The sequence below is a fragment of the Orycteropus afer genome, unplaced genomic scaffold (assembly GCF_000298275.1).
Source record: "Orycteropus afer afer isolate SDZICR_OR568_19922 unplaced genomic scaffold, OryAfe1.0 scaffold00018, whole genome shotgun sequence".
NCBI classification, from domain to species: Eukaryota; Metazoa; Chordata; class Mammalia; order Tubulidentata; family Orycteropodidae; genus Orycteropus; species Orycteropus afer.
The window spans coordinates 4,415,734-4,436,904 of NW_006921605.1; the positions used below are offsets into that span (position 1 = coordinate 4,415,734).

At 57.4% G+C, this 21,171-nt stretch overlaps 1 protein-coding gene across 1 annotated transcript in view; it reads right to left on the reverse strand.

Annotated features, from left to right (window-relative positions):
• Positions 1 to 21,171, reverse strand: part of PGS1 (phosphatidylglycerophosphate synthase 1) — a 33,132-nt gene that overhangs the window by 350 nt on the left and 11,611 nt on the right. Inside the window, exons 4-8 of the mRNA XM_007959839.1 lie at positions 20,201 to 20,300; positions 19,222 to 19,411; positions 18,495 to 18,673; positions 15,256 to 15,777; positions 5,021 to 5,169 (exon numbers count right to left, since the gene is read on the reverse strand). Coding sequence (XP_007958030.1) covers positions 5,021 to 5,169; positions 15,256 to 15,777; positions 18,495 to 18,673; positions 19,222 to 19,411; positions 20,201 to 20,300 — 1,140 coding nt within the window. The remainder of the gene's footprint in view (positions 1 to 5,020; positions 5,170 to 15,255; positions 15,778 to 18,494; positions 18,674 to 19,221; positions 19,412 to 20,200; positions 20,301 to 21,171) is intronic.

Here is a 21,171-nt window from a genome sequence, read left to right on the forward strand (position 1 = left end):
AGACACAAAGTTAGGGGACACTGAGCTCCCATTACGGGTGACACCTGGACATGATGAGTGCATTTAATGTCACTGAAGCAGGCGACTGAACGGCCAGTGTTTTCTTACCTGTATATTTACAACTAACAAAATACACTTTAAAAAAAAAAAAAAGTCTCCCTCACTGAATGAAAAATCACAAATTAAAACGGAGGTTTTTTAAAAAATGAGACAAAGTTTCTCTTCTATCAAATGTGAGGACCCCGTGTGGAGGAAGGCTGACCCCTCTTCAGAGGAAGGCTAGCAGAAGGGGTGGGGAGGACCACCTTTCTAGCAAGCAATCTGGGACTGGCACCAAAAGCCTCCACACGGCCCCCTTGCAGGAGTGAATCCCCACAAAAAAGGAGGTCTGAGAACTCTGCATACGGTTTGTAAACAGATACTCGCCACAGCACCACACCTCGTATGCAGATGCTGGGGACCAATCAGAGGCCCAACAGCCAGCCAGGTCCAGTCAACCCACGAGGCAGACCCATGTTCACCACGAGACACCATGTCACAGAACATCTGTCAACCCACATGGCAGACCCGTGTTCACCACGAGACACCATGTCACAGAACATCAGTCAACCCACGTGGCAGACCCGTGTTCACCACGAGACACCATGTCATAGAACATCAGTCAACCCACGTGGCAGACCCGTGCTCACCACGAGACTGTATCACAGAACATCAGTCAACCCACGTGCCAGACCCATGCTCACCACGAGACTATGTCACAGAACATCAGTCAACCCACGTGGCAGACCCGTGCTCACCATGAGACCATGTCACAGAACATCAGTCAACCCACTTGGCAGACCCGTGTTCACCATGAGACCATGTCACAGAACATCTAGTCAACCCACGTGGCAGACACGTGCTCACCACGAGACACCATGTCACAGAACATCAGTCAACCCACGTGGCAGACCCGTGTTCACCACGAGACACCATGTCACAGAACATCTCGTCAACCCATGTGGCAGACCTATGTTTCACCATGTCACAGATCATCTAGTCAACCCACGTGACAGACCTGTTTTCACCATGAGACACCATGTCACAGAACATCTAGTCAACACACGTGGCAGACCCGTGCTCACCATGAGACACCATGTCACAGAACTAGTCAACCCACGTGGCAGACCCGTGCTCACCATGAGACACCATGTCACAGAACTAGTCAACCCACGTGGCAGGCCCGTGTTCACCGTGAGACTATGTCACAGAACATCTAGTCAACTCACATGGCAGAACCCCCTTCACCATGAGACACCATGTCACAGCAGAACATTTAGTCAACCCACATGGCAAACCTCTGCCCATCATGAGATGCCACGTGACCAAAGAAAATCCACTTAACAACACAGGAACGTTCACAGTGGATTCCACAAGAGAACCTGGACACAGAGGGGTATGTGCAATACGATCCTAAGTGGAGTGACAACAACAGAACCAAGTCACCCACTCTCCACACACAGGGGGAGGACACTCAAAATGCCTTCAGGGACCATCTCTGAATGAAAAGTTCCATTTCTTCTGATGTTTCTCAAATTTATGACCATTTATGACTTTAGTATTTTAAAAATACAGATTTCAGAACTTAGAGGCCCCTTGTCATTAACTGGGCTTGTGCTCTCTGGTTTTAAGAAACAAGCCCAACAATGAGAAACAACCCTTCCTTCCACCGAGGCTGTGACAAAGCTTCCAAAGCCTAAGGGCAGTAGTCAGGGAGCGAGAGTCTCACTCGGCTTGCGCCGCTCAGAGCCCCTCATCTACGGAACACAGCCGGACCTTCCAGCCGTGGTGCCGTCACTGGTGGCGGGCGTGAGGGCTGTGAACTAAAAGGCAGGCACACGTGGTAAGTGTGAGACAAGGGCTGCCCGCTGTGCGGGGTCTGCCAGGAGCAGTGGACGAAAGGCACGTCCATCCCCAGGAAGCCCCTTGGACCCAGGAGGCACAGTGGACCCTCAAGGACACTGGAGAACCTGTCCCCAGTCTTTCCTGACACAAGCTGGGAAAATCCAATGCCACAGACTTCACTTCTGCCCCTTTGGGCCAAGGCCCACAGAGCAGTCCCCAAAGCACCCCACTCCTGATGAGGTGGCCAGAGTGCAGAATTCAGACAGGACATGCCTGATGGAGAAGCTGGTCTGGTCCCCGGAGGCCACTTTGCACAACCCGATCTGATGTTCTCACGTGAATGCACAGCCGAGACTTCAATAAATCCCCAGAAACCCCTCAGCTTCCTCACAGACTCCACGGCAGGGACAGGGAGGGCAGTCAGCTGCACGGGCTGACAATGCTGGTCAAGGGGCACCGTGCGGGTCACGAGTGGTGAACAGCGTTCCCGGACAAAACCAGGAAGCTTTCCTCTTTATTGTATGTGCTTAACGAAGGGAGGAACTCTGGGTTCTCATAAAAATACCTCCCGATTCCCAGGGCTCACTGTGACCTGCGTCTCAAGGACGGGGGCCACCGAGCAGCCGCTGGGAGCAGGCCTGGGCAGTGCCAGCAGCTCTCGGCACCCTGGGGGTCAGGCCTCCCCCAGGAAGGTAGCTGCAGTCCTGGTGTACAGATGCATCAGCAGACCCGTCCGGGGGGGGGGGGTGTTCCTACACGTGCATGTGCATCTCAGATCAGTGTGTCTGAAGAGTGGAAGAGCTACAGCAGCAAGCTCTCCTGACCCCCACCACCATACCCCCAAGGCCGAGCCCCTGGGATCCAGGTTTGGGAAGAGGAAGCAAATATCCCAAACCTGCCACGTGGGAACATAGCTGCTGACCACGAGGCCTGAGCTCTCCTCAAGATCCAGGATGTGGCTTCAGTCACTTCACTCAGGAAGGGGGAGGGCAGCCAGGACCTGGACCCTGCTTGCAGGCCTGAGGGACCCGCTCCCCTAGATCCGCCCAGGTCTTTGCAGGCCTCACCCTCGCCCCTGACAGAAGCGGGCACCCAGCGGGGGCCGTGTGAACAGCTCTCCCACCCTGGAGGCAGGAGGCCAGGCGAGGCCCGAACTAAGAGCTACAGCTCCCACTTCACAAGGCCGGCCAGGGCTCACGGTGGCCTGGTGACTGAAGCCATGCCACAGTCTGAGGGGGAGTCCTCAGTCGCTGGCTGTGATCCCTAGTGCAGGAAGCAAGCTGCTGAAGCAGGAGGTCACCTCAATGGCCCCGCACAGGGCACGAGCCGTGTCACTTCCTCTCTGTCCCCGGCTGTAAAGCCCTTCCTGGCACCAGGTTCTCAGTTACTGACGAGATTCCCAGTCGCAGGGGGCAGACCCCCAGAACAAGGCCGTCACCGCTTCCTCACCCAGCAAGACAGGCGCCAGCCATTGCACAAGAGCCGTTCCCACGGCGGCAGCGTATGAGTCTGACCAAGTCAACAGCTCCCGCTCCCAAGGTCTGGCCCGCGGGAGCTTCTGCATCCATTCCCAGGACTCAGGAGGGGCCTGCCCACGGGAAGGCCGCTCGGGAGTGCGCACCAATCACAGGGGCACCCACACCACCTGGCCTCACACTCAACACGGCTTCCAGTCCCACCACTCAAACAGGTAAGGCACCACCACTGCCAGGTGCAGCCAGGGTGCTCTGCGAATCGAGGACAATGAGACTGCATCTCGTGTATTTTGGACACGTGACTGGGAGGCACCAGTCCCTGGAGAACGACAGCGTGCTGGGTAGACGGTCAGCAAAAAAGAGGAAGGGCCCCGACAAGATGGCCTGACACAGCGGCTGCGAGAACAGGCCCCAGCGTGGCAGGGACTGAGGCCCACGCAGCACTGGGCAGGGCTCTGCTCTGCTGTACACGAGTCGGAGCCGACTCGGTGGCACCTCACAACCACAACTACTGCCCACTGCTGAGCCCAGAGCAGGCGACCGTCGCTCTGAAGAGACTGAGGACCACCAGGGCACTCACATCCTGAGACCAGCAGAGTCACACTCCAACCAACGAGACCCCACAGCAGGACTCTGGGCTGTCATTCAGCCTGCCCCCCGCTTACAAGTGACCCTAAGGGTTGCCCTGACAAGATACCCTGAGGATGGCTCTTCCAGGGAGTAAAGGGTCCCTGTGGGCTCCTGCCCGCCCTCCATTGGCGCCAATGGCAACGCCTCAGGGCTCTCCTCGTCCCCAACGAGGCCGTTCTTCTCAGCGCCCTCTCCCACCTCCTCAGCCTTCTCCCTCTCAGCTCTGCAAGCGAAGGGGGTTCTGCTCCAGCTACGAGCACACAGCTCCCCAGACACAGCCCCCAAGTACAGAAGCCTGTCTTTCTGGGTGACTGCTCCCCGACATGAGTGAGGGACAGCATCCTGCGCACCCCACTGCAGAACCCCAGGCCCAGGAGCGAGGGGTGTGTGGCCGGCTGGCTGGGGCTCAGGGCTGCCTCCACACCCTGTACCGCACTACTACGCCAGCTCTTTCCCAAACGTATTGGCTCAGGAATGAAATCCCAATAAAAACAGCCAAATGACCAAGGACAAATGTCACGGCACATGTGGAAGGAACGTGAGCGCCCTATGGGCCTGAGCTCCCGGGAGCTGCCTCACCCTGGCAACGGGGGCTTCCAGGGCGCCGCCCTTTCTCCAGGATTCCCCCTCTCCCTGTGCAGCCCTAGCCCCCCGTGTGCCCACCTGCCGAGAGGCCACTCTGCTTCCACTGCCTGTCCCCGGACCTCATCCCCAGCCTCCCCACTCTGAACACCCCTTCAGGAGAGCCCTTCTCAGAACTAACTGCACGCGGCCAGAAGCTCTTCCCTGGGGAGCCCGGCCCCCGAGTCACCCTGGCTCCTCCCTGACTGCACCCAGCAAGAAAGGGTCCCTGGGTGGGACAGCATCCACTTGGCAAGGCCAGGTGCCACCGTCAGCCCAGCTCTGTGGGGTCTGTCCCATTGCTGACAGCCTTACGGGGGACTCCAGCTGGCCTCCTTCCCTCAGCAGGACACCGGCAGGAGCAGCCCCTGGGGAGCCCAAACCCAAGAGGCCCACCTGCCCCAACGCACCTGGTGGAGCTGCTGCTGCAGGGCCTGATTCTCCGTCACAATGGCGATCTGGGCCTCCAGGTCCCGGTGAACTGACCTGTACCCAAAATTAGGAGAGCCAATCAGCGTGAGGCAGGGCAGGCTGGTCCCCGCCAGGTACAGCCAGAGGCCTGCAGGGAAAAGGAAATGAGCAGACAGGAAGTGAGCACACATGGGCTCTTCACCCAAAGAGCAGAACAGCACCCCGAGGGAGTCTGGGAGCTGGCCACACAGGTGGGGCTACCCTGGCACCCACAGCCTCAACTGTCCCAGCCCTAGACGCTACCGGGAAGGGGAGGAACGGGGCTCTGAGAACCTGGCTCAGACCCTCAACGTCCCTGTTCACGGCCACTTTCCCCACTGTGATACGAAAGTGGTCTTAAAAAGACTTGGAGAAAAGGACCGGTACACCATGCGATCCGCAGCCTATACGACTATGAGACCAGAAGAACTAGATGGTGCCCGGCTACCACTGTCAACCATTGGGAGGGGGATCTATGTAGGAGATCTTGGATAGAGAGGGAGAACAATGTGGAACAGAACTCAAAATTATTTAAAAAAGAAAAAAGGGAGAGCCTGGTGGAACCCCTGAGACTATGGCCCCTACCTGCCCGTCAGGTCTGGAATTGAACCCACTCCCGTGGCTTCCAGCCAAACAGAAAACAGGCATATGAAATGAACATTTACACCAGGTAGATACACTCCTTGGAGAAATCAATCATGGGAGAATAGAAGGGCTATGTATGCACGGGGAGACAGCCCAGGGGGCAGGAGTGCATGGAGGGATGGACACAGGGAAGAGGTAACTACGGGGAGGAACTGGGAATAGAGCTGTTGCATTGTGGGAAATTGCAGTTGATGTCATGAGACAAAGTATATGTGAGCTGCTATATGGAAAGTGAATTTGATCTGTAAACATTCACCCAAATCACAATGAAAATTAAAAAATGAATAAATGAAGGACTTGGGCCTACGCTTGGGTTCTGCTCAGCAGATACCCTGCCTGGAAGCACGGGCCCCCATTCCTAACCCTGCCTGCCCACAATACTACCTAAAGTCAGCACGCCCCTCTGAAGGGCTGCAGTGCCCGTTCCTAGGACCACTGGGAGAACAGCACACTGAGTTCACCCGCCTGGTGGGAAAAGAGCCCCCGTGCACTCACCATGTAGCCAGATATAGCACCCTCCCCTCACCCTACACTGCCATGCTGGCCGCATGGGGCAAGAGACTGACAGGAAGTGCAGCTCTGCCCCATCCTGTACCTACTGAAGACAAGCTGCCTCATCACAGCCCCAGGTGGGGAAGCCATTTACCCACCTATCTGGGACGTCAGGCCCCAGCCCTGCCCTCTCCTGCAGGCTGCTGGCTCACAGCCCACAAGGGCTCCAAGAGGGAAACTGTGACAGCAGGGCCGCGGGCGTGGGAGCGTGCAGGCGGGACCCACGGCAGGGCCACGGGCGTGGGAGTGTGCAGGGGGGACCCACCGGCAGGGCCGCGGGCGCGGGGGTGTGCAGGCGGGACCGACTAGGGGTTGGTGAGGAGAGAACCAAGCCGTGGGAACCCTGCCCCTCCTACCAGGGAAGGAGCTGGTCAGCATCACTGTCAGGGGCACGGTACAGGGTGGGCCCCATGCGTGCTAAGGGCCTCCTCCCCACCCTGGGAGTGCTGCCTGCCAGCACAGTGGACACTGCTGGACAGCTACGCTTGTGGGTTCCTGCAGACTACCATGCCAAAAGACGGCCCTCTGCTTTGCACCCTGTCCCCCCAGAGCACCCCGATTTACAGGTTCTGCCTCACAGACCAGCCCAACCAGACCTGCTTCTCCTAAGAAGATTCCCCACACCTCCCTCCACGAGGCACAGGCTGCCCGGGTCTGCCCTCCTCCTGAGGGCTTGGCTGGGGGCTTGGCCAGCTACTTCCCACTGTTGGGGACCTTCCCCAGCACCGAGACTGCACAGCCCAGCAAAGCCAGCCTAAGCTCAGTGTGCTCCAAGGGCCCACAGGCCCTGCCCACCCCTGACCCGCAACCAACCTCCCATCTGCCAGCAGGACGCTTTGACATGGCCCACAGACACACAGGATCAGCGCACGCAAATCAACAGCACGTGACATACCCCAGAGCCTAAAATAGAAGGTCATTTCCTAACTCTCACCCAGAGCAAGAGCATTTCCAAGAACATCTTGGGTAAGAGACGATGCTGCTCTGTGCGTTCCTGTTAACAGTCTCTGCCCCCGAGGGCCACGTCAAAGCCAGGCTCCCAGGCACCGCTAAACCTACACCACTGTCCTGCTGGGCAGCTGGCCAGCCCTTCTCCCAGGTTCAGAGACTGACATGGGCAAGCCAGCCCCACTCGCTGGCCCCTGGCAGCCCGATGCCCACCCGGCCCGGGGTCCCCACCCAGAGGTTGAGTGTGGTCTTCCACATGATGGCTCCTCGAGCGTGGCATCCTGGCTCAGCCACCCCCACATGTCTCACCATGTCCAGAGCTGGGAAAGCAAGGTGCAGGCGCCTTCCCCCTCCAGCCTCACGGCCCCACTAACCCCAGCTTCTCTGATGAGCGGTCTGGCCTACCCAGACCTGGCTTTGCTCATGCTGCCCGGCCAGCACTGAGCCCTCCGGGGTCCAGGCACACATGCCTGTGCTCCCCGCGATGGGGTAAGCCCACCTGAATTAAGCAGAGCCTGAGTCCCTCCCGGGGACAAAGGAGGTGGCACTGGACCAGAGAGTGGTGGGGAAGCAGACAGGCGAGTCCCGTCTGTCCCTCTCTCGTTTATAGCACGTGCCCGAGCACCACTGTCCTCACTGGGTACTTTGGGGCAGCCCATCAGAGAGCACCACCATCTCCAAGCCCACTGCCAGCAGCTTCGTCACATGTACTATCGTCCCGGCCTTTTCTCTGTTACTGTCACCCTCCTCACCTGTCTTCTAGGCATGTTTGTCCTAGTCTCTCCGTGAAATGGCACCATCACAGGTACACTGTCCATCTATTCGTGTATGGCATGTGTGCACGCCCAGGCTTCACACGCGCGCACACAGACCTCTCAGCCCTTCACCAGACAAATCACACGACACACACCGGCTCGGCTCCTCTCTCTCCCGGCCCCCCCACTTCCTCCACTCCTCTTTCCACTGAGGTCGAGGTTGGACTCCAGGAGAGAGTGAGGCAGGTGGCACCCACCTTTACCCACTGGCCACCTGAGGAGCCTGGGATCACACCTCCCTGCTTCTCTCCTCCACCAAAAGATATGGCAGGTGAACGGTTACACCAGGTATACTCTCCTTCGAACGGTCAATTGTGGGAGAACAGAAAGGCAGCCAGCCGGGAGCTCAGTGGGGAGCCTGGTCAGACCACAGCTAACTCAGGATGTCAGGGGCGTGTACAAAGGGGGACGTGTTGTGCAGGGTGGGCCCACACTGACAGAAACCCCCACCTCCCAGCCCAGGGCTGTGAACTGAGCCCCACTCTTGCTCACCCCTGGTCTGGCCTGAAGCCCAACAGCTTCGCTCTTCCTACAGCCACCAGGTTAGGGAGAGAACGTGGCTGGAAGCATGGAACGGGCAAGGAGGGCAGGCCGGGGGTGGGGAGGGTGCAGCCAGATGGCTGTCCCCTCAGAGCAGCAGAGGTGAGAGGTGACAGAGGCAGGTGATGACACCGTCCTCACCAGATGCAGGATGACGGCCGAGATGCGGAGGGGTGAGGCCCTGCCACTCACCAGCCTGGGCCACACCCACGGGCACCAGACCCCCATCACGCCTCAAGGCCTGGCCACCTCACCAATCTCACTGCGTCCTTCTCACCCACTATGGCCACACTGCCCTCCCTTGTTACTCTTCAAACCAATCGTGGTCTTGAGGCATCAAGCTTCTGTCCTATCTACTGGGAACACTCTCCTCCCAGGTAGGTGTAGGTGTGGTCAGCTCCTCTCCTCACAAGGGCCTCTACCTCTGCTCATAGGTCACTCCCCAGAAAGGCCCCCCTGGCCCCAGCCAGCAGACCCCTTCTGCATAGGCCTTCCTGACAGTGTTAGCACAGACCGTCTGCTGGCATCCGCACCCCACTCCATGGAAGCGTCAGAAGGCCCCAGGACCTAGTGCCAGTGCCTAGATGGTGCCTGACGCACAAAAGGTACCCGGGAAATAACTGAATGCGAATGAGACGGAGAGAGAGACGACCCCTCCCAACAGACAAGGAGCAGGCTCGGCGAGAGAAAGCACCGCCAGCTGAAGCAGACACCCGCAGACGCCTCAGGTCTGGCCTCTCTGAGGACACAAGAAAAAGCCAAACTTACGCATCCCGGCCTGGCCCCCTCTGCGATTCACAGTATCCTCCAAAGAGCCCTCAGCCCCTATAAACACAAAGAAGTGAGGACAATCCTCAGATGGACCAACATGCCCCCGGCCGATGGCAAACAGCTCCTGGAAGCTCCCAGGGGCCCTGAGGCTGGCACGGCCCCAGGACACCTGTCCTTGGGTCCCAGGTAAACAGGGTAGGGGGCTGTCATGCACATCCCCCACCTTTTGTTCTCCTCTGGAGCCCCCCGCCAGGGTGCCTGTCAGGAAGGCAGGGGAAGCAGTGTGTCCTCACAGTCGCTACCAGAGGCCCTGCCAGCCTGAGCCTGAGCAGTCCTCACCCATGGGCCCTGCCCCACCTACCCACCCACCTACCCACACCTGCTACCAAGCAGGGCCCACACTCCTCCCTGGGCCCTAGTCCTGACACAGACCCAGGGCACGGCGCCAGGCCCCAGCACACAGACGCTGCAACCCCTGCGCTCCAGGAGGGGGCGTCCTACCCAAGGAGCTGCTGGGTCCAGGGCGGGCCGGGGCCACCCAGGCAGAGCTGGGCCAGAGCCAGCTCACAGGGACGCCTGGCAGTGCCAGCAGAAGGCACGGTGGTGGAAGGGTGCCCGGTCCAGGCCTCACGTCCTCTCAGAGCAGGAGCCAAGGAGCTGAGGGCTCGGCCTGCCCCATTCACGCTTGCTCACACAGGACCCCGCTGGATGCCTCTCCAGGGCCTCGCAGCTTGTACCCAGCACTGAGTAAACGCAAAACTCACACCACTGAAAGAACACTCCTCTCTGCTCCTCTGCACCTCTCTCCTGACCAGGACCCAAGTGTGCGGGGTCATCACCATGTCCGTTCAGACAAGCCGACGGGCTCAACAATTAGGTTTGTCTAGGCAGAGGGGGTATGCCCATGACCATGTATAGGGTTGGCAGACAATGTCTCTACAAGTATCTGTATGTTCTGTAAGAATTCCCAGATATACAGTAGAGCTGACAAGGGCCAAGGATGTAGTCACTTCTTGGTCACAGCCAGCTACCCAAAGGAAGCGAGTAGTTGGACCTGTGGGCTCAGGACCATAGTCACAGGGGACATCAAGCTCAACTGGCATAACATACTACACAAAACATCGTTCCACCTCCTATTTTGGCGAGTAGCAACTGGAATCTTAAAAGCTACAAGCACCACCTAGATGCAACAATGTTGTCTCTCCTTGTTCAGAGCTAAGAAGAATGAAGAAAACCAAAGATTCACAGAAACAATTATTACAAGCGACTGGTACACCATGTGATCCTCAGCTTACACGACTATGAGACCAGAAGAACTAGATGGTGCCCGGCTACCACTGTCAACCACTCAGAGGAAATCTATGTAGGAGATCCTGGATAGAGAGGGAGAACAATGTGAAACAAAACTCAAAATCACTGGGGAAAAAAAGGGACCAGATTTGCTGGTCTGATAGAGTCTGGTGGAACCCCTGAGACTACTATGGCCCCTTGCTGCCCTTCAGGTCTGGAATTAAACCCATTCCTGTGGCTTTCAGCCAAACAAAAGACAGGCGTATGGGGTGAACACTTACATTAGGTAGATACACTCCCTGGAGAGATCAATCACGGAATAATAGAAAGGCTGTGTATGCACAGGGAGACAGCTCGGGGCGCAGGAGTGCACGGAGGGAAGGACACAGGGAAAAGGTAACTAGGGGGATGAACTGGGAAGAGAGCTGTTGCACTGTGGGAGATTACAGTCAATGTCATGAACAAAGGGTATGCTAACTGCTGTACGGAAGGTGAATCTGCTCTGTAAACCTTCACCCAAATCACAGTAAAACTTTTTTTAAAAAAAGAACACAGCCTGGCCATGAATGTCCTGTCATCAGACTGGTACCCATCAGCACATGCCACCAAACATGAGCACGTTCTCCCCCACCCAGCCTGTCAGCCCCGGAGAGCAGGACCACCCAAGCCCCCTCACAGGGCCCATGGCCAGCTGAACACGGTCAGTCCTCAAACCCTCTCGCCACCTAACTGGGCTGTGGTGCCAACAAGAAGTGCCGCCCAAGGAGCAGGCATCTAGAAGTGATAAAGGGTGTCCCCACTCACACTCTCTGCCAGAGTTTCTGGGCACAGGAGCTGCCCACGTTGGCCAGGCCTGTCCTGCAGGAGCTGGGGGGCGGGCAGAGGTTCATGGATGGCACCAGTGCCACAGCCCCCAGCAGGAACAGTCCAGCCCTTGCGTGTCGCAGCCCAGGCTGGAGCAGAGCAGCTCGCTGGCCACTGGTCCAGCACCAGGCAGCACTGCTGCATGAAGCCAGCTCAAGCAGTGCAGCTCCGGGGGCGTGGCCATCAGAAGACCAACCAGAGAGGGCGCTACCTCTCACATCCCCATCGTCACAAGTGGGGTGGGGCCTGCCTCACACTCAGCACCGAGTGCACCGACCCCAGCTCCTGCTTTCAGGGTGAAGCCCCTCTGCACGCAAGACGCCCCTTCCAACATGCCTCCTACAGCAGGCACACACATGTGCACACACACACACGTGTACACCTGAGGACCCAACTGCAGATTACTCATGCCTTCCCCACTAATCCAATGCTCCCAGATCACAGGCCCCACCCGTCCGAGGCAGTGGGGGGTGGGGGTGGGGGTGGCAGGAGCCGGCCAGTCCGGGAACAGGAGCAACACACTGGAAAAGCCAGTCGGTACCTGGGAAGTCACTGCATGATAATCGACACAATTTAGAGGAAATAAATGCCCCCCACCTGCAGAGTCAGAATAGACCAGCCAGGACTGTCCCCAAGGCCTAAGCTGGAGCCCAGTGACACGGGATCCCCTGCTGCCTCGGCAACGGTGCAGACAAGAAAAGCACCATCTAAACATGTCCCCGGGCAGCTCCACAAACACTCCAGATACACATGTCCACAGAGACACACATGCAGATACACACGTAGAGATACTCATATACACATACAGACACACATGTAGACACATGTACAGATACACAACCACACAGATGTGCTTGACACACATACACGTATGTGCAGGTACATACAGATACACAGACAGGAAACACGCACACATACAGGTACACTCACAGACATGTGCTCACACAGATACACACTCATGCAGATGTGCTCATGCAGACATATGCATGTACAAGTACGTATGTACAAATACTTGTTCACAGATATACATACAGAAACATGCACACATACAGGTATACTCACATACATATGTTAACACAGAGATACACACTCATACATGTGTGCTCACGCAGACACACACATGTACAAGTACAGATACTTGTTCACAGATACACATACGAAAATGTGCACACACAGGTACACTCACATACAGACATACACATATAAATACACTCACAGACACACACAAGCAGGTCCCGTCAGAGCCCCTGTCAAAAGCCTTACACCACCAGCTTCTCCCCACTGCTTGGTTCTCTCTCTAACCCCCCACCCCAGGTGCTGCTGTGAGTCTCAGAACTCACAACACCTTCCACACACAGCCTACCACTGACCCTGCCTGCTCTGAGACACCTGACCCTCAGGCTCATGGTACAACAGGGCGGCTCACCTCCAACCCCAACAACAGCACCTGCCTGAGCAGGAACCACTATACAGGCCAGAGCGCCATCCCACTGAGCTATGACCAAGGTTCTGGGCTGAGAAGCAGGCTCTCATATACACATACAGACACATGTGTAGACACATGTAGGGAGGGTCCTAGAAATGCACATGTCCATCTCAGATGCAACCACTGGTCTGTCCTCGTCCAGAACAAAGAAGAGTGAAGACAATCAAAGACTCATGAAGCAATTAGCCCAAAGCACTAATGGACCATAGCAACGTCAGCCTCCACGACCCTGAGACCAGAAAAACTAGATGGTGCCCACTCGGAAGGTCACAACAGGTGGTCCTACAGCGAGTGCGAGCAAAACTAGATGGTGCCCAGTCACCACGCTGGCCACTTGGAGGGTCACAACAGGCGGTCCTACAGCGAGTGCGAGAAAAATGTGGAGCAAAACTCAGAATCATGAAAGAGACCAGGCTCACTGGTCTGAGAGAGACTGGGGGAACCCCTGAGACTATGACCGTTGGACACCCTTTAAACCTGGAATTGAACTCACCCCCAGGCTCAACTTTAAACCAAACAATAAACAGGCCCAAAAGGGGAGCAATAACAGCAGGGAGGCGTCTGAACAAGCAGGCACCACAGCAGATGCAAAGGGCAGCATCTACCCAGAGACAAGGAAGGGACAGGGGAGAAGGACGGAGAGAAACCGTGAGCACAGGGAGGACGTGGGAGGAGAGCTGTTACCCTGTGGGGGCTGCAGTCGATGCCGCGAACACAATGCGCATGAATCGCCAAATGGAAAACCAACTTGCTGGGTAAATTTTCACCCAAATCATAATAAAAGGTCTTTAAAAAAAAAATACACCCATGGGGCAGGATGCAGGGGCTGGGCGGGCGTGGACTTCTGAATTGCTGAAGACGAGTCTTCGGTCGCAACACTGGCTTGAACAAAATAAAAGGAGGTCGACCAAGGAGTCAAAGAGGGGCTCAGCGTACGCCCATGGCGTTCTGCACCACACAGGTGGACGGGGCCCAGCTCATGATGTGTGGCCGCCCACCTGTGGCATTCCGCACCACAGGCCCCAGCGCTCTCTCCTCCCAGCTCAGTCTAGCTCTCCAGAAAGCTCCAGGACAGGAGCAAGGCAGGCCTGGATACCCAGGGAGGTCAGCAGAGCCTAGCACTCGGGGCTAAAGGGGCCGGGGGTGGGGGGGAAGGAACCGACTGGTGACGTGGATTCCAGAGCATCAGAAAAGGGGGTGTGGTCACAGCAGTGGTGGCAGGGCCCGCACAGCACGGAGGCGCGATGGGGATAATCCGGCTGCTAAACACGAGGCTTTGAACAAGCTCCGCCCACATCTCAGAGCAGCACCAGAGATGACGGCCTATCTGGGCTGGTCCTCGGACGTATCCAACTGCCGGGACAGATCCTGAATAAACATGCCCACCCACGTCACAGCCGTGTGGGGCAGGTAACATGCCCGCCCACGTCACGGGCATGTGGGGCAGGCAACACGTCCCGCCCACGTCACAGGCATGTGAGGCAGGTAAGCACATAGCTTCGGCTTTCTCGTTTATTACCGGGGGGGCCAGCACCCAGGAAAACAAAAGAGCAGGTGCACCAGTGAGCAACAGCGGACCTCCTGGCCTGGGACAGCTGACAAGGGGAAGCTCAGGGTCAAGGAAAGACCTCATCACGTCCGCTGCCTGTCTGAGCAGACAGGCTACATAGAACATGTTTTTAAAAACAGCTACCAAAAGGATGGAGTTTTCAAGTTTTGGGTGCATAAAAGATTTCATGTAACTGAAACCCAAAGACCCAACCCTGTTGCTCTCCAGTGGATTGTGACCCACAGCGCCCCTAGAGAACAGAGTGGAACCGCCTCAGAGGGTCTCCAAGGCTGTCACCTTTACAGAAGCAGAGCCCAAACCACACCCACTGCCATGGAGTGGATTCTGAGTCACAGCGCCCCTAGAGGACACAGCGGAACTGCCCCCAGGGTCTCCAAGGCTGTCCTCTTTATAGAGAAGCCTCGTCTTTCTCCTAGGACGTGGCTGTAGAGTTCAAACTACCACCAATCTTTTGATTAGCACCCAAATGCTTTAACCACTGTGCCACCCAGTAAGACTGCTCCCAATAGCACTGTCACCTCCCCAGGATGCCAGATGGAGATGAAGTGCCTCTACAGTTGCCATGGTGACATAAGAGCGTGGGACAGGCCCTGGCAGGTAGGACCAGGCGAACTGCCAATCAGCCAAGCCCTGCGCAGAACCAGGGGTGTTGGGTGCATCCCTCCTTGAGGCACCCCCACGCTGGGGCAGTCCTCCAGCCGGCCGCCCACATACCTTTGGCATGAAACGTCCAGCCCCTCCGCCAGTACTCCTGAAGCTGGACACGCTCCTGCTGTCCCAGGCTGCACATCTTGCTGTAGAACTGCCTCTCGATGTGGACGTAGGCCGCCGGGATGGCACCAGCCACGCCCTTGGCCCCAAAGAAGCCGTTCACCTCAGGCGAGGCCAGCAGGATCCGGTACTCAGCCCGCGTGCCCAGGACCAGGTCCATGTAGGCCTGCGTCAGGTTAAAGTAGCCCGTGGTGAGATAGATCCTGGCACCTCGCTCGGCCTCAGTCAGCAGGGTCTCGGTGACAATCTCATCAAGCTGGATCTCAAAGGGCTTCATCTGGATCAGTGGGTAAATCCAGGTGTCAGGGACTGGCCTCCGGTCACCGGCGGTGGCGGCATCCTGCCCTGGCAGGAGGGAGTCATTGTGGAAGGTCTGGACGTGCAGCATCTGCTGGTGGGTCCGCGCAGAGTTGATCACATCCATGACCCTCTTGTTGGCGGCCTCGCAATACGCAGCCTGGTCACCTAGAGAGAGTCATGGGACAGGTGAGCAGAGGGGAGAGGGCACAACAGACACGGCCCTCCACGGGCACATGGAGCCAGCGCTGCAGCCGTAACAGGAAGGCTCCCTGAGCCTCTGTGACCCACACTGTGACACCCGCCTTCCAGGTGGCCCTGACCTCAGGTCGCCCTCCTACTGACCGCAAACTCATCCTTCCCCAAGCACGGGGCCTTTCTCTCTCATATTCATCTCTGGCCTGTTAAGTTACTCAGAGGGAGGAAACTATTTTCTATGAAGGGTCAGATAGTAGATACTTTAGGCTTTACAGGCCAAGAGGCAAAACGGAGAATCATATGCAAGTCTTTAAGTAGTAAGAGTCCCTGGGTGACAAGAATGTGCCTGGCTGCTAACCAAGAGGTGACAGTTCAAGTCTCCCCAGAGGCACCTCAGCAGAAAGTCTGGTGATCTGCTTCCAAAAAGTCAGCCATTGGCAACCCTGAGGACACAGCTCCATTCTGACACACGGACATCACCAGAAGTCAGGGCAGACACGACGGCCACCAGCTCACATAACACAGATGCTGACACCTTCCTCACTGGTGAGGTTGAACATCACCGTGACAATAATCAAGCACAACACTTTATAATTCAGGCCCCCTAAAGAGTGACAGGGACAGAGAGGGACAGCCTTGTGACGTCAGAGGGATCCAGGCTGAAAGCAGAGAGTATCAGAAAGATGCTGGACTCTGTTTTACTGACTATGCAAAGGCTGCGTGGATCATAACAAATTATGGCTAACACTGAGAAGAATGGGAATTCCCGAACACTCAATTGTGCTCATGAGGAACCTGTACACAGACCAGGAGGCTACCGTTTGAACAGAACAAGGGGACACTGCATGATTTAAAATGGGTTGCATCCTTTCACCACACTTGGCCAATCTGTATGCTGAGCGAATAATCCCAGAAGCTGGACTGTATGAAGAACACAGCAACAGGACTGGAGGAAGACTCATTAACCACCTGTACTTCGCAGAGGACACAACGCTGCTTGCTGAAAGCGACAAAGATCTGAAGCACTCTGATGAAGACTGAAGGCTGCAGCGTGGATTACACCTCAGCATAAAGAAAACACAAATCCTCCCAACTGGACCAACAAGCAACACCGTGACAAAGACAGACAAGACTGAAGCTGTCGGGGATTTCATTTTACTTGGATCCACAATCAACACCTGCAGAAGCAGTCATCAAAAATCAAACAATGTATTGCACTAGGCAAATCTGCTGCAGAAGAACTCTTGAAAGTGTTAAGGAGCAAAGATACCACTCTGAAGACAAAGTGTGCCTAACCAAGCCACGGTATTTTCGATTGCCTCGTACGCGTGAGAACTGGACAACGAGTAAGAAGATTAAAGAAGAGTTGATATCTTTAAATGGTGGTGCCGGTGAAGAATACTGAAAGTACCATGGACTGCCAGAAGAGCAAACAAATCTGTCTTAGAAGTGCAGCTGGAACGCTCCTTAGAAGTGAGAATGGCCAGACTTGGTCTCACCTACTGTGGTCACGTTGTCAGAAGGGACCACTCCCTGGAGAAGGACGTCAGGCCTGGGAAAGTGGAGGGTCAGCGAGAAAGGAAGGCCCTCAGGGAGACGGACGCCCAGTGGCCGTGATCATGGACTCGAGCTCAGCGGGGGCTGTGAAGTGGTGTGGGACCAGGCAGTGCTTTGTTCTGTGGTGCAGCGGGGTCGCCGGGTCGGAGCCGAGCCGACAGCCCCCAGCAACAAAGGGAAGCATGGAATTCTTTTGCAGGGAACGGTGACAGCGGTGCACCTGCTATGAAATCACACAGTGAACACTCATCTAAAGAGACCACTCTCGGCTTGCAGGCCCACCCAATTCCAACAGTGATTACACAGAGCGGAAGCTAGTGTGGTCCCTTGTCCAGAAAAGAACTTCTGGACGACTTCAGGCCAGAGAACAAGATGACACCACAAATACCAAGCAAGGGTCAACTCTCCAAACAGCGGGAGCAGTGGGCGGCCTGCTGACTGGCATCCGAGACAGGGACAGGAGGACCAGCGGTAGTGTCCAGAGGTGGGGCACCCATCCCCCAGGAGAAAGCTGAGCACACTCACCCCATGGACAGTGAGGCCAGGAGAGCCAGGCCGGATGTGGAGGTGAGCAGCCCCCAAGTGTCCCACAGCCCCACGGGAACCCAAGACCAAGCAGGCCCACCAAGATGCTCCTGTTCTCAGTCTACCGGACACAGGAGACGATCTCCCCGTGTGATCTGCATTTGGGGTCCTCCTCCCACGCTGACCCTGCTACGAACTCGACAGTTGGCCTCCTAAAGGCATGAAACACACAAGGCACCAGGGAGTGCCTGCTGCCAGGACGTGCCCATTCCCAGAGCAGAGCGAAGGCTCCCTCTCACTTTCCAGGCCACGGCCCCAGGCCTCCTTTCCGTGGAGCTGACGGCCTCAGGCCCCACCCCCAGTTTGGCACAGTCCCTTGGCAGGCTGCTTCCTGTAAGCACAGGGCAGGTCTAGAACCCCACTGCCCACCTCCCCAGGGCACACTGCCCATAGAGCGCGACTGACAGCCATGAGTCCCATCTGCTGGCTTCAAAAGCAGAATGGGGCTTGGCCAGTCAAGTCTCCTGACCTGTGGCAAAGCCACCTAGGTGCCCTCTCCTCACCACCCCATGACCTCAGGAGGGCGGCAGAACCCAAGCCCCTACCTTTGTAAGGGTGCACCATGCCTTCCACCACCTGCACCGTATTGTCCCCCTGCAACTGCAGGGACACGTCCCCCACAGCATCCACCAGCTCTGTGAAGAAGTCGGCAATCTCCGGGCAGTCCTGCAGGAACACGTAGCGGTCCTGGCGGTTGGTGAAGTAGGAGTCACTCAGGTTTGCACTATAGGGGGGAAGACGTCAGTGAGGACCAGGCCAGAGAAGGCAGCCACGCAGCCGGCAACCCGGGGTTCCAGTGAACAAGCGGGGCTGACCTCAACTCAGGAGGCACCAGAGCCAGCTGACAGACTGTTTCTGAGAAGGGACCAGTGCAAGGGGCCAGGCAAGGGAGGAGCCAGGTGACGCCAAAGTCAGGGCTCAAAGGCTCTCCCCTCAGGAGGTGCAGAGTCGAGCTGACACCCAAGTGGCAGACAGCTGCCATCACGGAGCCCGGGTTCCAGAGCCAAAAGGCCCTGGTTCCAGACCCTGGCTCTGCCCTGATGTGCTCTTCTGGGTCTGTGGGACAGAGGTGCTTGTCCTCCCTGCACTCCCCATACACAGATCGAGGAACATGGGACAGAGGGCACTGCCAGCAGTCAACAGGACGGCACACACGGGGGCCCGGCGTGGTCGGGCAGGCACCGGCTCCCCTGGCCGAGGAGATGCCAGAGCTGCCTAGGAGAGCAGCGGGACAGGGCCCCCAGGGCCGGATCCCTGCCGGCGGGGACTCACCCGCTCAGGATCACGTTGTTGTCAAAGAGGTAGACCTTGATGTGCTGCAGCCCGATGGTCTCGTTGAAGCGCTCCGGGATGAGCAGCCGGAGCAGGCCACGCAGCTTCGGGGTGTGGAAGAGCGAGACGCGCACCTGCGCGGGGAACCTCTGCAGCAGCGGCAGCAGCATGGTCCGGGAGTTCCTCCTGCCTGCAGGGCGGCGCCCAAGGACACGGTGTCTGCCCCAGGGCCCAGCAGCTGGCAGCCAGGGCCAGGCACACAGGCTCACAGCCCCCTGCTGGCTACACCCTCAGGGCCACCATGCCCGGCTGCACTGCCCAGTCACTGCTCTTTCTGGCCAGAGAATCTGGGGGCCAACACCTCTTCTGGACCCCACATCTCAGGCAGGGCTAGAGGAGTCAGTGGGGCTGCTGTTTTTGCCACCTCGTACCTAGTAACGCACCTGACCTCCTCCTGGGGCACCACCCCTCCCCCACTGGTAGCATTTCTGTTCTGGGTGCTTTGTCCCCCAACTCCATGGAGGGCACACCACGCCCCTGGGGACAGTGGTCCAGCCAGGGACCCACACAGGTGACCCAGGCAAGCCATCAGGTCTGACCCTCTCCCCACGGATAGGGTGCTGGGCAACCCAGGCCTGGAGCCCCCAACACCACACCGGAGCCTAAGAACTCAGGCACCCAAGGGAAGCAGGGCCAGAGGACGGGCCCTGAGTCAGAGCCCCTCCCGAAGCAGGTCAGTCACACGAGCAAGAAATCTCATTGCCTCCGTTGTTTCAGGGACTTTCCGGTCCTCAGTACAGGAGCTGCCCTAACTTGGCCCTCCAGGCCGGCAGGTACCACCCTAACGCGGCCTCCCAGGCGGGCCCTGGGTTCTCCCATCACCTGGTCTCTGCCTGCAGTTAGGGAAGGAGGCTATGAGCTTCCTGACACAGAGGGCCTTAAAGGAGCATTACAGGGGCGAGGGGCGCATGTCACCCACCTCTTGACCCCCGCATGAAGTCTAAGAGAATGGAGACCTTGAGCTCTGAAGGGAAATTTGCTTGGAGTGACTTTTCCAGAGTGCTTTCCAGGCAGTCCACCTGTCGGTGAGAGAATCATGAAGAACAGGGACCCAAGAGACATTCATGTAATAAAGCATCACTCATTCACAGATATGCCTCAGCCCTCTGTGCACACACACGTGAGCTCCTCCTTCCCAGACAACTTCTACAGAGAAGCCACCTGGCACCCTCCCGGCAGTCTGGGCCTCCAGGGAAGAGCAGCGAGACCTGTCGGTCAGCAGCTGACGGCCCAGGCAAGCTGGCCTCAGACACACAGCAGGCCCACAGGGACAGCCCTCCTCACACACACACCGTGGCCCCATGTGGACAGCCCTCCTCACACACACACCATGGCCCCACGTGGACAGCCCTCCTCAGACATGCACTGTGGCTCCATGTAGACAGCCTTCAGCAAATATTTATGAAATGAACAAGTCTGAGACACAGCCTGCCCACTGGCCACTCGCCACAGGCTGGATGTCATGCTCTTCACCTGTGAGGACAGACAGGCTGCCCACATTTGCAACTGGGGCCGGGGGTGGAAGCAGGGATGCAGCCCTATGCCTACCTTCCCCTCCTCCAAACTCCAGCCCCTCCGTTACTTCCCGGCCCCTACCTGCAAGTTTCTCAACAGGCTGAACCAAGCAACAGCGTGTATGACGGGCAACGGGCTGTCTGACCACCTCAGAACAAAAAGCTGCTCTGTGAGCCCAAGACGGCAGTGACCTCACTCACACGAGGTCCCTTCACCTGAACCCACAGGCACACGAGCCGTGCCTGCCCCCAGTACGGGAAGCACACCTTGCACACACCTGGCGATGCCACCATGCCCATGCTCACAGTGAGTGTGCTGGAACAGCAGGTGCAGAGCAGCGGGCACCCACCCCCGGCAAGCCCACGGCCAGGCCCG